This window comes from Lynx canadensis, chromosome D4 (assembly GCF_007474595.2).
Source record: "Lynx canadensis isolate LIC74 chromosome D4, mLynCan4.pri.v2, whole genome shotgun sequence".
Taxonomy (NCBI): Eukaryota; Metazoa; Chordata; class Mammalia; order Carnivora; family Felidae; genus Lynx; species Lynx canadensis.
Window position 1 is genome coordinate 92,287,394 of NC_044315.2, and position 13,703 is coordinate 92,301,096.

The window sequence follows — 13,703 nt, forward strand, 5'->3', positions numbered from 1 at the left end:
TAGAGAGGCTGCTGGGCCCGGGTGAATGAGCTCTGACCCTGCAGGGGCTGCGGCGTGGGGGCCCCTCGAGGCCGGGTGACACGGCAAGTGCTGCTCCACGGGCACCGACCACCTACCATGCCAGCGGTGGGGTGTGGCTAAGGGCTGGCAGCTCGGGGAGACTCCAGCCGCCAGGGCCTCGGCCAGGACCCGGAGCGGGGATGCCCACAGGGTCCCCCGAAGACTGTGGGGGCAGTGCCGGCCTGGGGATGCCCACAGAGTCCCCCAAAGGCTGTGGGGGCCTGGGGCGCTGGGGGGCCTGCTGCGAGGCTCGGGGCCAGTCTGCAGAAGGAGACCGGGGGACAGGATCTGCCCCGTCGGTCCCCCACCCCCCAAACCCACGCCGCCCCTCTCGCTCACAGGAGCGTCTCCCACACCGGTATCGTCCCGTCGAAGCACTAGAAGTTCACAGTCCACCGGAGGAGCCCTTCAACCGCTCCCCTCCCCCAGGCCCCCGTTCCTGGAGACCTTTCCTGGCGTGCCCAATAAACACCTGCCCCCTGACTGAGTGTGCTCTGTGGGGGTGCTCTGGCTGGTGGCCACAGGGGGCCAGGGCTGCCGGGGGCAGAGAGGTGGGGACCCTCACGTCCACACAGTGGGGGGAGGCCGCTAGGGGTTCCCCAGGGTGCCAGGATGACGGCACAGGATGCCGGGAGGCGACGGGGCCAGACTCCATGGCCACATCGTAGGGTCGGGAGCAAGTCTCACGGGGGCAGAGGCAGCCAGTAGACACAACCTAGGTCGGTCCCTTGCTTCCAAGCGGGACCCAGCTTAGAGATCCCTTCTGGCCACATGCTTGTGTCTCTGTTACATGACGGTGGCCGAGACCCCGGGCGCAGCATGGACAGTCACTAACCGCACCTCACTCCTCCCGGAGTCGTCAAAGCCTGGCAGGTGCCCGCCCGCAGCCCCTGGGGTGGTCACCTAGGTGTCCCAGGTTCCCCTGCCCTGGAGCCCAGCTGTGGGGAGCGCCCTGCCCCACAGCGGCCAAGCCCCCGTCCTCCCCAGGGCCACCGCCTGAGCCACACATCAAGCCCACCGTGTCCCAGGCCAGGGGTCCCTGGAGGAGGGGTCTCAGGGACAGGCTTGCTGTGCCGCACCTGCACCAGCCTGGACGGAGAGGACCTCTGTCCCATCAGAAGAGGGGGCCCCCACCCCTGCTGCTGGAATGGGGCCTCCAGGCCACACCCCAGCACCCAGGGGGCCTCCCCACCCCTCGGGGGCCCACCCTAGCCTCCTCCATCAGAAGGCCACGCTCCCACCTGCATCCGCCCAGGGCCGCTTCCTTCCAGCTCATTCTTCCAGCAAGAGCCAACAGTGGAGTCACCTCCTCACTCCCACCCCACCCCTGCCATCGGGCAGCTGCCCTCTCAGCGGCCCCCCGGGCCCCCGGCTGTTCCTGTGTCCCGCCTCTGCGTCCTTTCTGCCCCTAGCCCTCAGCCTGGGGCCGAGGCCAGGCCCACCCTGCGACGCCTGTGCGGATCACAGTCTGGGTGGGGTGCCCCGTCTCCCTGCTCCTCCTTGCTCTAGCAAAATCTGTCACCCCGAAGCCCCCAGCCCTGCCTCCCGCTTTCCTCTAGGACAGGCCCAGGGCATCTCGCCCCCATCGCCAGCTCAAAAGCCCTGCCAGCACACCAGGGGGGGGGAGGGGAGCGATGTAGGCAAAGGGACCTGTCCCATCACCCTCTGAGCAAGAGGCGTGGACCTCAGGACTGCTGCCCTGGCTGTGAGCAGGCCTGGGGGCCCCTTTCCTGCCGTGAGCACCCCGCTGTGCTCAGGGGATGGGCTGGGGGACAGCCAGGCCTGCTAGGGGATGACAAGGTGTCAAGGGACTGACGGCAGGCACGGAACGGCACCGAGCTGGTTTCCGGCTCCCTGAGGTGTGTGACACGGGGGACAGTGAGGCCGGACCAGTCAAGCAGGGGTCTCGGGAGGACCCCCTCTGCCTCCACTGGGCACCTGGGGTGGGGGACGGGGAATATGGCCCTCCTGCCAAGATCGGATGGGAGCCTGGGGGCGAAGGGGGGCCCCGGGACTGTGACCCCTCCCCAGCAGCAGAGCCCCTGGCCCAGCACCCCCCCCCCGGGGCTCTGGGGCAGGATCTGCGTATCCTCAGGGTTACACTGCTGTGGGTTACACACAACCACCAAGCAGCACCGAGCACCCTGACCAAGACGCCAGCTCACAGTGACGACCCCCCCCCCCGTTCACAGTGACCCCCGGTGACCAGGAGATCCAAGCAGGGGAGGGGCAGTGGGCAGGGCAGGAGGACAGAGAGGAGAGAGGGCTGCTGGAGGGACAGGGCTCAGGGAGGGTGGGACAACAGGAATGAACAGTCAGCTCTCAGCCCAAAGGCTGATGGGCACCAAACCCCAGCTGTGGGCACAGTCCCTCCAAAATGTCCCCATCCAAAGTGCTTGGCCTGAGGGTGGCTGGGGTCCTGCTGAGCCGTGTCCCTTCTGTGTGTCCTACTTGCAGGCACACAGGCCCTCCCAGCAGGGGTGGTGAGGAGGGAAGCAGGTCACCTTGAGAGCCGGAGGGGAGGTTGTGCCGAGCGCTGCCCGCCCCCCCCCCACCAAATCCAGAAAACAAGCCTGTAATCACCAGCCTAACAGTTTTCCGATCCTTCTCTTGAACACGTGCAACGGCAATCACCACCACCAAGGGCTGGAGAGGAGGAGGGTGGGGACAAAAGCTGTTCCCTGAAACCTGAGGCTCCTTCCAGCCCCAGCCAAGCCCCCACCAGGCCGTGTGGCAGCCCTGCTCTCCTCCAGCTCACCAGGGGTCCGTGCCAGCGGGGCCCCACCTGCCACTCCCCCGGGTGTCACCGTCCATTGGAGGGAGGCCAGGCCCCAGCCAGCTCAGGGACGGGGCTCTATGCCCACACTGCCGGGGCCTGCAGGGCAGAGGCCGTGGGATCACATGGCCAGGGCAGAGTTGAATGCTGGTTCCAGACCCCTCTGGTCCCACTGGGGGCGCTGGGAGCAAGTCCACGAGCCCGACTGGGCCTCAGGATCATTCTCGACAGTGGCTCCAGGGCCCCCCCCCCCCACAGACCCAAGATGGGGAGGCTGCCACCCGAGACAGGGCCCCGTCCTCCCAGGCAAGGCCTGGTGGTGGGGCAGGGTATCATCTCTGTTCCCGGCACCTCAGTCGAACTCCCGATCTCCCTTGTTGGTGCCGACCTGAGGTCAGCACAGGGCACGGGTGGGCCGCCCAGGGCTCCGGGCAGGACTGTTCTAGATCAGCCTGCCCAGCATCACCTGGGGTTTTCCACGGAGCCTGCACCGGGCCCCCGAGGAGACCGACCTGCTCCCAGGTGGGAGGAGCGGGGCTCAACAATTCTACCCCGGGGTCCCCCTCTGGGCTCAGGGAATGGGAGACACAGGGGCAGGGCCCGGGTGCTTGCTTCGGCCCTGACTCCGCAGGCAGCCGGCAGAGTCACCGGGGCTGTGCTCGGGGTGCAGGGGGTGAGGACAGGGCACCCGCAGTGCCCCACCCCGTGCTGCACACATACAAACACGCACGTATGCACGCACGCGACAACCAGGGAGGTCCTGAGGACTGTGCCCTGGGGCAACGGCTCCCCGGCCGTGGTCCCCTCCAGCTCGCCTCCATCCCACGCCAGCGCTCATCACCGTTGTCTGTGGCCACTCACGGACAGAACGAATGGAACTTTCCAGCCGCAGAGACAAAGACACACGCAGCGGTGAGGCAAACAGCCTGGACAGAGGGCTCAAGACCACGGGAGAACCCACCCTCCCGGATGGTAGACGGCCCTGAGGCCCCTGAGCACTCTCCACGGGGGGCCTGGAGCCCAGCATCTCCGGAAGGACGTGAGCAGGAGCAGTGCGGTGAGACCCCAGCCAGCTTGGCTCAGAGACCGGCACCTGCCTTTGCCGTGGCTCACGGTCACGCCGGGTAGGGTCCGCTGCACGAGACCACGGGGGCCTGGGACGCCCCTCCCAGTAACCCAGCCGTTCCCCGGGCCCCAGAGGTCAGGGGCACCTGGGACGGCGCTGGGACCTGCCAGGTGACCTCTGCACCGGGCCCCCCAACGCCCTGCCCCGTGTGAGGAGTGCAGAGGTCCCCACCTCGAGGACGGAAGCCGGCCCTTTCCTCAGGGCGCCCCGGCCAGGGCAGAGGGCACTCACAGGCGCGACAAGTGGGGTCCCCGCCCACCTCTCCGGGGAGCAGGCCCGGAGCACAGAAGTCCCAGTCCTCGGGAGCCCTCCTCAGACTGCAGGGCTATTCAGGGACTTCTCAAGGCCAAGACCGTCGCAGGAGCAAAGCCCCAGGCAGGTGCCCACGCTCTGAGTGGAAGTGGTGCCATCTGCCCAGTGAATCGCACCGATTACAGAGAGGCGAAGCTCCAGGAGCTCTGGTTTCCGGAGAAGCGCCGCCTTTAATACGCAGCCGGCCCTGCTGCCCCCGAACCCGGGATGAGCCACCCGGCACGCGACACGGGCACGTGTGGCACTGACCCCCTCCCCACCGCCTAGCAGGGAAAGAAGTCGGGGAAGATGCTGTCCACCTCATCCCGCAGGGCCAGGCTGGGGCAGCCGGCGTCCGAGCCCCAGGGGTCCAGGGGGCCGTCTGGGAGCTCCTGGGAGCCGGGCCCGATGTCTGTCAGGAAGCTGGGCTCTGCCCTGTCCAGCAGGCTGCTCCTGGCCATGCTCCGAGAAGGGACGCTGGCGCCTCTGCCCTCCAGAGACCCTGGAAACGTCCGAGACGGGACACGTCAGCCTGGGCACCTGGGGTGCACGTGGCAAGGTCAAGGTGCGGAGAGGCCCAGCTCTGCCCGTCTGTCCTGCCCGACTTGCAAGCCCCTGGCGCCCGAGGGCCGTGTGGGGTGAGTGGGCCCACACACGCTGGTCCCCCCTGAGACCCGGGAGAACCCACCAGCCCAGAACAAGGAAGGCGTCTCCCACGACGCTGAATCTTACAGACTCGTTCCACGTCCAGACACCTTTGTGGGGACGTTGCGTGCAGAAAAGGCACGGATCCCGAATCGCGGGTAACACACAACCAGCCCCAAGTGCCACGCGCACGCACACGGTCCACGTGCATGCTCGCCACCTTACGCTCCCCACCCCAGCGACCCCGACAACCACCAGCAAGGAGCGAGAGACAAATACTGGGACCCCGATACTGCCCCGCACCCCGAGCTCGAGCACGTCTCCTCTTAATCCCAGCCACCTGCCCAGCCCCTCGTCCAGACCGCCTGAGACCTCGAGGCCTGTCCCCGATCAGGGCAAGTGGTGGCCCAGGTGGCGCATCCCCACTCACCCAGCCACCAGTCGGGACTGGCGCTCAGCAGGAAGGACGCCCCATCTTCCACATCACATCCGGACGCAGACCTGAACGAGGCCGGAAGAACGCACCCTGACCGAATGGTCCCAGGTGGACCCGGTCCTCCAGCCTCGAGACAAAGGTGTGTGCCCTCAAAGCTGGCTTCAGGTTTAAGATGCACTGGGTGCCCCCCCTTCCCCGCCAGACCCCGAGCCTGCACGCTGGGGACAGACTGGCCCACCCCGCTGCCTCTGCTGGTTTCTCTCCAGCCTCTGCCACGCTCCCTTCCCACGCCCCAGCTGGTGCACGCTCAACAAAACACAAACTCGTTTACTATCAGCCGAAACACAGACGGACTGGGAACACGACAACGTTTTCGGAAATGCATCAGAGAGCCACACGGCAGCGTCTGGCTCAGACAGGCCCGGGCTGGCAGCTGTGGCCCCGGCAGACAGAGAGGGAGGGGTGCGAACTTCCCAGGGGCAGGGGCGGGCAGAGCGCGGGCAGGGCTAGGAGGCGGTGTGTGGGGCTGGTGCGCGCGCCCACCAGGGCACCCACCTGGTGTCCAGTGTCATGGAAGAGTCGGCCCCCTCCATCAGGGGCCCAGCCTGGCCCCGGCAGCTCTGAGCCTCTTTGCTCACCAGAGGGGAGGGTGGCTGCCAGGAGCGGGGAGGCCAGGGTGGAGGCGACCTCAGGGCCTTGGAGGGACTCGGGTCTGGGGGCCGGGTCACCAGGCTGCAGGGCTCTACAAGAGAAGGCAGGTGTAGGTCGGCCTTCCCCACGTGGGCGCAGCCCTCCCCTAAAGGCCCCAGCCCCCGCCCACTGCACCCTGCACGGGGACACAAGGAGCTCGGGAGCAGGAGGCAGACAGACTCCCGAGGACAGACGCCCAGGGCACCTGGGGCCAGGGGAGCCTCTAGGAGGAGACACCGCTGACCTCAGGCCAGGCCCTTGGAGCTCAGATCTGGGACCCTACCCCCACCTGCCCGCAATCCTCGACCCCGGCCTCCACCCTCAGACCCAGCCCCCTTGCCTCGTCACCTCTGCACCCTCACGCCCTGCCTGTGGCCCCGGCTCTGCCGCCAGCCCTGTTCACAGCAAGCCCCCTCCCCTCCTCGACAGGCACGTTCCGGGAACCGGAAGACACAGCCTCGCCTCCTGCGGCACTCGGGGACTCTGGCACAGGGCAATCACCAGCACCCGTGTCCAAGAAGCGACAAATAGCTGGGGTGCGGGGTCCAGCACGAGAGAGACATCATCCGAAGTGCCTGCAGGCTTGGCCGGCACAGCACCAGAGAACAAAGGCCCCGTGCAAAGCCAATGACTCTCACTCCATACAGAAAAAAACATCAAAAAGGCACCGAGGGGGACAAAGAGTGGGGCGGGGGGGGAAGGGGGGGTCGCCCCTGGGTGGCTCAGTCAGTTAAGCGTCTGACTTCGGCTCAGGTCATGATCTCACAGTTTGTGAGTTCAAGCCCCGCGTTGGGCTGTGTGCTGACGGCTCAGGGCCTGGAGCCTGCCTCAGATCCTGTGTCCCCCTCTCTCTGCTCCTCCCCTGCTTGCACTCTGTCTCTCTCTCAAAATGAATAGAGATTTTTTAAAAATTAAAAAAAAACTCCCCCGTTCATGCTCTGTCTCTCTCTGTCTCAAAAATAAATAAAAACGTTTAAAAAAAAAAAAAAAATTAAAAAAAAAAAAAAAAAAAAACAGGCACCGAGAAGAGCAGGGCAGCGTGGGGGCCGCTCCAGAGAGCTGGCCGTGACAGGGGCCAACAAGTTTCCTGGGGGACCCAGGGACCCCTAGAGGCCCAGGGCGGAGGAGGGGCAGGGGGGCCACCCTTGAGGAGCAGAAACAAGTTCAGAGACCCGCTAGCTTGGACCCTGCTCCCCAGCAGACAAGCTGACAGAGAACCACCACCGCTCGTGGCTGACCCATCTGGGGCACCTGAGCCCTCACACCCGCCCCTCCCGGCAACCCTTGTCCTGAGGTCTGTACCGCGGCCGAAGGCAGCGTGGGGTCTCCGAGGCTTCCCCCCCCCCCCCCCGACAAGAGGGTCCCGAGAGAACCAACATTAAGCGTCCCCGCCCCGCTCAGGAACAGACCCTGCCCTGCACTCCTGCTCACCGGGGAGGGCTGGCGGCCTGTCCAGCACCTCGGCCGCCCCCAGCGGGGCCTCGCCCTCGGCCACACCTGCGGTCGCAGCCTGGGGCCTAAAGGACAAAAACACAAAGAGAGAGCCCTGAACAGGCTGTGTCTGCTGCCCCGACGGGCTACCCAGCCACACGGGGGACACTCACACGGTCACGCCGGGTGCCGCCATCCCGGAGTCTGGCGCCCCTGCTGAGGTCGGACTTGACAGGGCCAGCTGCAACACGTCCCTCTGCCACTTGTGCCACGTCTCCTTGGACGGAGCGAGAGCCTAGAATTGGCACAGACGTGACACCCGACGACGGTCAGGCAACAAACGGGAGGGAACAGCCCACCGTTCCCTGTCACCCGCCGCCCCGCTGGGGTCAAGGGGGTCAGCCCGAGAGCAGACGCCGGACCGGAAACACAGAGCAGGTGGAGACGCGCATAAGGGACTTAAGTGACGACGGAGCTCGTGCCCTGGGACGCCCGCCTCACTCGTGGAGGTGGAACCGGCACAGACAGGGCGACGCCTGCCGAGATCACGGCCGCCCGGGGTGCGCGGCGCAGGGCACGGGGGAGGCCAGCAGGTCAGAGCCGCCCCCCGGGGCCGAGGCGACTGGCAGCCGTGGGTGCGGACGGGGGACCCACACTCACGGCGGTGGGCGGCTCCTGGCTGGGCACCAGGCCGCCGGCCAGCCGCAGGAACTGCACGGACATCTCCAGGACCGAGGCCATGTCCTCCCGCCGGCCATCAAAGCGGGGCAGCAGGGCCCGCAGGCGCTCGCAGCTCACAGAGATCCGCTTCCTGCTTGCGGACAAGCAACAACGACCGTCAGCCCAGCCGGCCTCGGTGGCCAGGTCACCCTTCCCTCCGGGCACCTCGGGGTCTCGTCAGGTTGAAGAACAAGACCCCCCCCCCCCCCCCTCGTTAGCTCTCCAAAAAAGAGGCTGTGCTTGTGCCTTAGACCACCAGCGCCAGAGATCCCAAGTGCACAACCTCCAGACGCCCACAGCTCAGGTCAAAGCGGGGGGTGAGGGGGGCTGCACTGGTGGCCACGGGAACCCCCCCTCCCTTGGGGCTTCTTGTTCACCGCGGGCACCACTCACGGTCCCCTTACTGCACAGACCCCGCAAACCCTGTCCCAGCGGCCTATAACCCCCACAGGGCCGCAGGTCAGACGCCCGACGCCCACCCCCCTCCCCCCCGCCCCCCCCCCCCCAGCAGCCCGGCCCCTCCTCCCCCAGCGCGGCTCACCTGCGCTCCCGCTCGCTGAGCACGTTCCGCGGGAGGCCGGAGCCCGCACGCTCGGGCGCCTTGTCTTCGCGGCAGCCCTGGGCACTGGATGGGGAAGAGCCGCTGCCCGGGAGACGCCGGGGCGCCGAGCTCCGTGAACCCCAGAACGCCGTAGTGGACGTCCTCCGGGAGCCCCGCCTTCCCCCCATAGGGCCTGCCCCACGGGCCTCGCCGGGTGGGGGGACCTGCAGCGCAGTCCACTCGCATTGGGTCCCCCCGCCCAGCACCCTTGACCCCCTCCAGCCCCCCAGTTCCTCACCCGCACCCCCCAGCGCCTGGCTCAGCTCCCCGGGACGCCATGACCGCGGCTGCACCGAAGCTGCGTCGCGCGCCGCCCCGGGACCCCCACGCGCCGCCCCACGTGTGCGTCCCGCCAGCCCCGCCCACTCACGTGTGCCCGCCGGCCCCGCCCAGACGCGTGCTCTGCCCCACCCCCCACTCGCCCCGGACCCTCACGTTTCTCCCGCCGGAAGCTGCCAGAAAGTGGTGGCCTGGATCTGCCCGCTCCAGGGCCGACGTGTGGCCCGGGCTGAGTGGTCCTCCCTCCTCTTCCGGGGGGTCGGCCCACCTCCCACTCGGGTGTGGCCTCCCTGGGTGCCAGCCTCCAGCTGGGCTCTGTCTACAGGGAGGCGTGATGCCCTCGAGGAGCCTGACCGTGGAGGAAGGCGCGGGTAAATGGCCACTGTGGGAAGGGAGGGGCAGGAGGGCAGAAGCGGTGATTTTCGGGACAGGGCTGGGCGGCTGGCGCCCCAAGCAGGAACCGGCAGGAGCCCAGTCTGGACGTGGGCCCGGTGTCAGGAGGCCAGAGGTGGCAGGTTGGACTCCCCTACAGAGCAGTGGGTGTTACCTGAGGCAGGGACAGGCACAGGTGTGGGGGGAGGAGGAGATGAGAGTTTCTGGAACATTGTGCGGCCCGGGGACCCAGGGGAGACCGTGAGGCCCAGGTAGGGGGGTTCCCAGAGGACGGGGGGAGGCTGGTCTGAGAACTGCTCACCAAGATGTGCGGGGCTCAGGGGTCGGTTAGGGACAGGTTGGAGGGTCCCCACCTGCTGCTGGGGGCCAGCCGGTCTACAGTCCACGTGTGCCTGCCCCCTCTTGCAGGGCGCTCCACCTAAATGAAGTGTCATCACCCACCCAGGAGCCAGGGGGCATCCTGACAGCTCCGAGCCCACCCCGACGTCACCTCCCCCCGCTGCGCCTTCCCCGGCACCCCAGCGCCTGCCCCATCCCAGCCCCTTGCCACGCCTGTGCCTTCTGCCTGCCCTGGGCCCTGGATTCTCCCCACCCCTCAGCTCATTCCCCAGGGGCCTGCGGGTCTCTGGAGGGCTCGGTCCGCCTGCTCCTCTTGCTGGACCTCCAGGGGTGAGCTGGCGGAAGTCGCTGAACGCGGGTCTGTTGGTAGGACGGAGCCCTCCTCCCAGGACCGAGCGACCCTGCGGCGCGCTTGGGGTTCTCTGGCCACCGAAGTGCCCCCTCCTGTCTCTCGCGGTTAGGACGGCTCCGAGCGCCGCGATGGGGGCGGGTCCCGGGGTGGGGAGGGGCCCAGCCAGCTGCGTCCCCGCCTGGCCCTCAGCCGCCGCGGTTCCCGGCGCAGCCGGCAGGGGGCGCACCCGGCCTGGCGCCCGAACCCCGACCCTGGAACAGGCTTTTTTTTCTCTGCTCGGAGAGAGAAAAGTGTTGTGTTTCGGGATAAAGCAAAGAAGCTTCTCCCTGGGCTCCGCATCCGAGCCGCCGCCGCCGCCCCGCATGCCGTTCCCCGACGGAGCGCGCAGCCCGGGGGGCTCGTACAGCGGGGCGCGGCCAGCGGCGTGCGGCGGGGGCCACACCAACCGGACCTTCGTGTTCGACGACGGCCGATGCGCCCCCAGGTAGGGCCGATGCGCCTCTCCCCAGGCGGAGGGAACCTAGTCCCCGCCAGCGCCCCCTCCCAGGCCCCTCGCACCCCACAACCGCGTGCCCCGGGCCCCTCATCTCCCAGAGCCCCACACCCCAGGTGCCCATGAGCGCACCCATGAGCGCCCTCCCCCGCACCACGGGGAACACGAGCGCCCCACAGGACCAGCCTCCGCGGCACTTACTCCGGTGACCGGCAGGTGCCTGGGGCCGGCGTCTGTCTGTCTGCCCCCTTGGCACACAGGTGCCCCCAGTGCGGCCATTTTTGGGTGTGGGGCTCCGAGCAGCTCCGGGGTGCCGGGAGCCGGGCTGCGCCAGCCTCCCAGCCCCCCTCCCCCCAGCCTGCAGGAAGGGCCCACTGGGGTGCTCCCGCGAGGGGGTGGCGGCGGGCACAGGGGCAAGGGCACTCCACGTGGAAGCGGGTGTTCCAGGGCCCTGACTGCGTGTGGGAGGCAGGTGGGCTGTGTCGCACAAAGGGCAGGGATTTTGGCTTTTAATGGCTTGGTATTTTTGGCTTGTCGTTTCCCTTTTGGGCGTTTCCATTTGCTCACCCCTGTGAGAAGAGGGCCAGCTGACCTGGCTTCTAGGTGACCTGGGAGTCAGTCGTGCTGGGCCACCTTTCCCTGAGCAGTGTCCCGGGATGCCACATGTCCTGTCCATCCAGGTGACTGGAGCTCTGGCGGAGCCCAGGAAGGAAAACAGACCAGACCCGCTTGTGTCCCAAACCAGGGGCAGGCATGCGGGGGGGAGGGGGGGGGTCAGGCTGGATGGGAAGCCCCCCAGGGAAGGGTGAAGACTCACCCCCACCAGGGAAAAGGAGGCCATGTGAGGACCCCCCCCCCTCCCCGCCCAGGGAAGGTCAGGCTGGGCGAGGGAGTGTAATTCGCCTGGGCTGGAGCGGGAGCGTCTGAGGCCAAGACCGTTAGGTTAGGGAGGCTGTCCTCGGCTGGGAGAGGGGAGACCTTTCTCCGGGCAAACGAGGGTCTGGTGGGGGTGGGGGGGACTTCTGCGACGACGGTTCCTGCACTAGGGTTTGACCGCAGGGGCAGCTCTGGAGTCTGGTGGCCCGGGTTTCCTCCTTCCCTGGAGCTTGGGCGGGCTCTGTCCTGAAAGGCGCTGGGTGATCCTAATAACGATGCTGGGGTTTCCTGCAGAGGTGAGGGTGTTGGGACACCCTTGCCTGCTGCTGGCGGGGGCAGCCCCCAGGCCGGCGGGTCAAGCACTTGGGGACCTGGGAAGGGTTCCTGGCTCTCTGGGCTGCAGGAACCTCTACCTTGGTGCCTGGACCCCTGTCTGGGCCCTGTGCCTGTCCCCGGGGGGTGGGGCCCCAGGTCCTAGCCACCCCCTAAGATCCCTGGGCACTGCCTTTCTTATCCTGTTCCTTCCCCGGGTGCAGATGTCGCTGCCACGCAGGTGACAGTTGCTATGGAAGGGGCAGGGGCCTAGGGAGGGCCGGGCTTGCCCCAGAGCAGGCCGGTGCTGGCCTTCTGCTCAGAGCCCTCTGGCCTTTCCCCGAACTGCCGGTTCCCCACAGCCCTGCCCCTCCCCCCCACTGACCCCGGGGACTGGTTTGGCACCCTGCAAGCCCCGATGGCAGAGGGCACAGAGAGCTGGGGATGACGCCCTGCCAGGGTGTATGCCTGGCCGGAGGTCTCGGCCCGCCCTCTAGGCCCATATTAGGGAGCAGTGCATGCAGGGCAGCAGGAAGTGGCCCAGGCCCTGTGGGAAAGGTTCTCGGGGCCCGAGGCACAGCCCAGGCCTGGCCGGCACAGGGGTGGCTTCCCGGTCCGGGTACTGGGAGGAACTCAGAGCTCTGTTTTTGGCCGGGAGAGTCTACAGCAGCAGCTCAGAAAGACAGGGGTGAGTGGAAAGGGGAGCAGAGGTGGGGGGACCCACCTGGGGCTCTGTGTCAGAGTGCAGGTCCACGGGTGTGACCGTGTGTCCACACGTCCAGCTGGACCACAGCCTCTGAGTCCCCCAGCCAGCTTGTCCACCTGCCCGGGTCTCAGCAGCCTGTGAAGTTACTCGCGATAGTCACGGTGTGGCGGACGCCGGACTCTGTCACTTGACTTCCCCTCCCTACGGAGCGTCAGTGACCGAGTGCAGATTGTTTCCTGAGGCTTCTCTTTGGGCTCCCCGAGGACGCAGGGTTTTGTGGGCTGTTCCCAAGTGACTCCTGCCTCCAGGGGGCGGCGGTGCCTGTGTTCTCTTCCCAGACAAGCCCCCGGTTTTCTGAAATGGGGGGGGTCTGCCTGAGCGTGTCCAGACCAGGGTGGGAAGGGTGTGTACCTGACTGTGACGCGCCCCCGTGCACACCCCTGCGTTCCGCGTAGGAGCGCTGTGCTGGACGGAGTGGGGGCACCTGGAGTGTGCAGGAGGGCCCTGCCCCTGCCTAGGGCTGGAGAGGGGGGCGATGGGGTGTGTGCGAGTCTCTGGGTGGAGCCCCAAGATGGGTGTTGGCCCAGGAGCAGCCTCTGATCACACAGGTATTTTTAAAGTTGTCTTGGGAATTCTTTAGTGTGCGCGCACGCACACATGCCTGTGTGTGCGTGTGTGTGTGTGTGTGTGTAGATGAGGCCGCCCACACTGACCCAAAATCTTTTTCTCCTCTGGAGCATGGAGATGAGCCAGGGGCCTTGCCTTGGGGCGTGAGGCCCGTACTAGCTACTGGACAGCTTACGATGTTTGTAAGGGGTGGAGGCAGGACCCGGCCTGGTCCCTGGGCCAGGACCTCTGGAGAGGCCTTCCAGAGAAGTCCGCCATGCGGTTTGGTTGGACCTTCCACAGGCGTGCTCAGGGATCCACCGTGCGGTCACCCTGGCCTGTTCTATGCGGGGCAGTGAGGTCTGGAGCTTTGGACACGCCAGCCACCCCCAGTGCCAGCTCTTGTCGGCCTGTGACGTTGCCCCACGTGTTTATGGTGACTTAATCAGAGACTCCCTGCCGGGGACCTCGGCTGGCGCTCGTCAGGAAGGGCAGCCACCATCTCCTGGCTAGCGGAGGGGGTCCAGGGAGCCCCTGGGGACCCAGCTCTGGGCTGCTGGGCAGCGAGGGA

General features: G+C 67.2%; 1 protein-coding gene across 1 annotated transcript; it reads right to left on the reverse strand.

The window, feature by feature from the left end:
• Positions 1-4,537: 4,537 nt before the first annotated feature.
• On the reverse strand, positions 4,538-8,904 carry SOHLH1 (spermatogenesis and oogenesis specific basic helix-loop-helix 1). Its single transcript, XM_030292682.1, has 7 exons — positions 8,717-8,904; positions 8,116-8,266; positions 7,629-7,750; positions 7,456-7,541; positions 5,890-6,076; positions 5,329-5,399; positions 4,538-4,755 (listed from the first exon to the last, which is right to left on the reverse strand). The coding sequence occupies exons 1-7, from the start codon at positions 8,902-8,904 to the stop codon at positions 4,538-4,540; spliced, it is 1,023 nt and encodes a 340-aa protein (XP_030148542.1).
• Positions 8,905-13,703: the final 4,799 nt, after the last annotated feature.

What these genes read in the sequence shown, in the direction of transcription:
- SOHLH1 (XM_030292682.1), bottom strand. Translation starts at nt 8,904, where the DNA reads ATGGGGGGAAGGCGGGGCTCCCGGAGGACGTCCACTACGGCGTTCTGG. An exon ending in CTCAGCGAGCGGGAGCGCAG is followed by an intron (nt 8,267 to 8,716) that starts GTGAGCCGCGCT and finishes GTCCGCAAGCAG; the next exon opens with GAAGCGGATCTCTGTGAGCT. An exon ending in CAGTCCCGACTGGTGGCTGG is followed by an intron (nt 4,756 to 5,328) that starts GTGAGTGGGGAT and finishes GGACGTTTCCAG; the next exon opens with GGTCTCTGGAGGGCAGAGGC.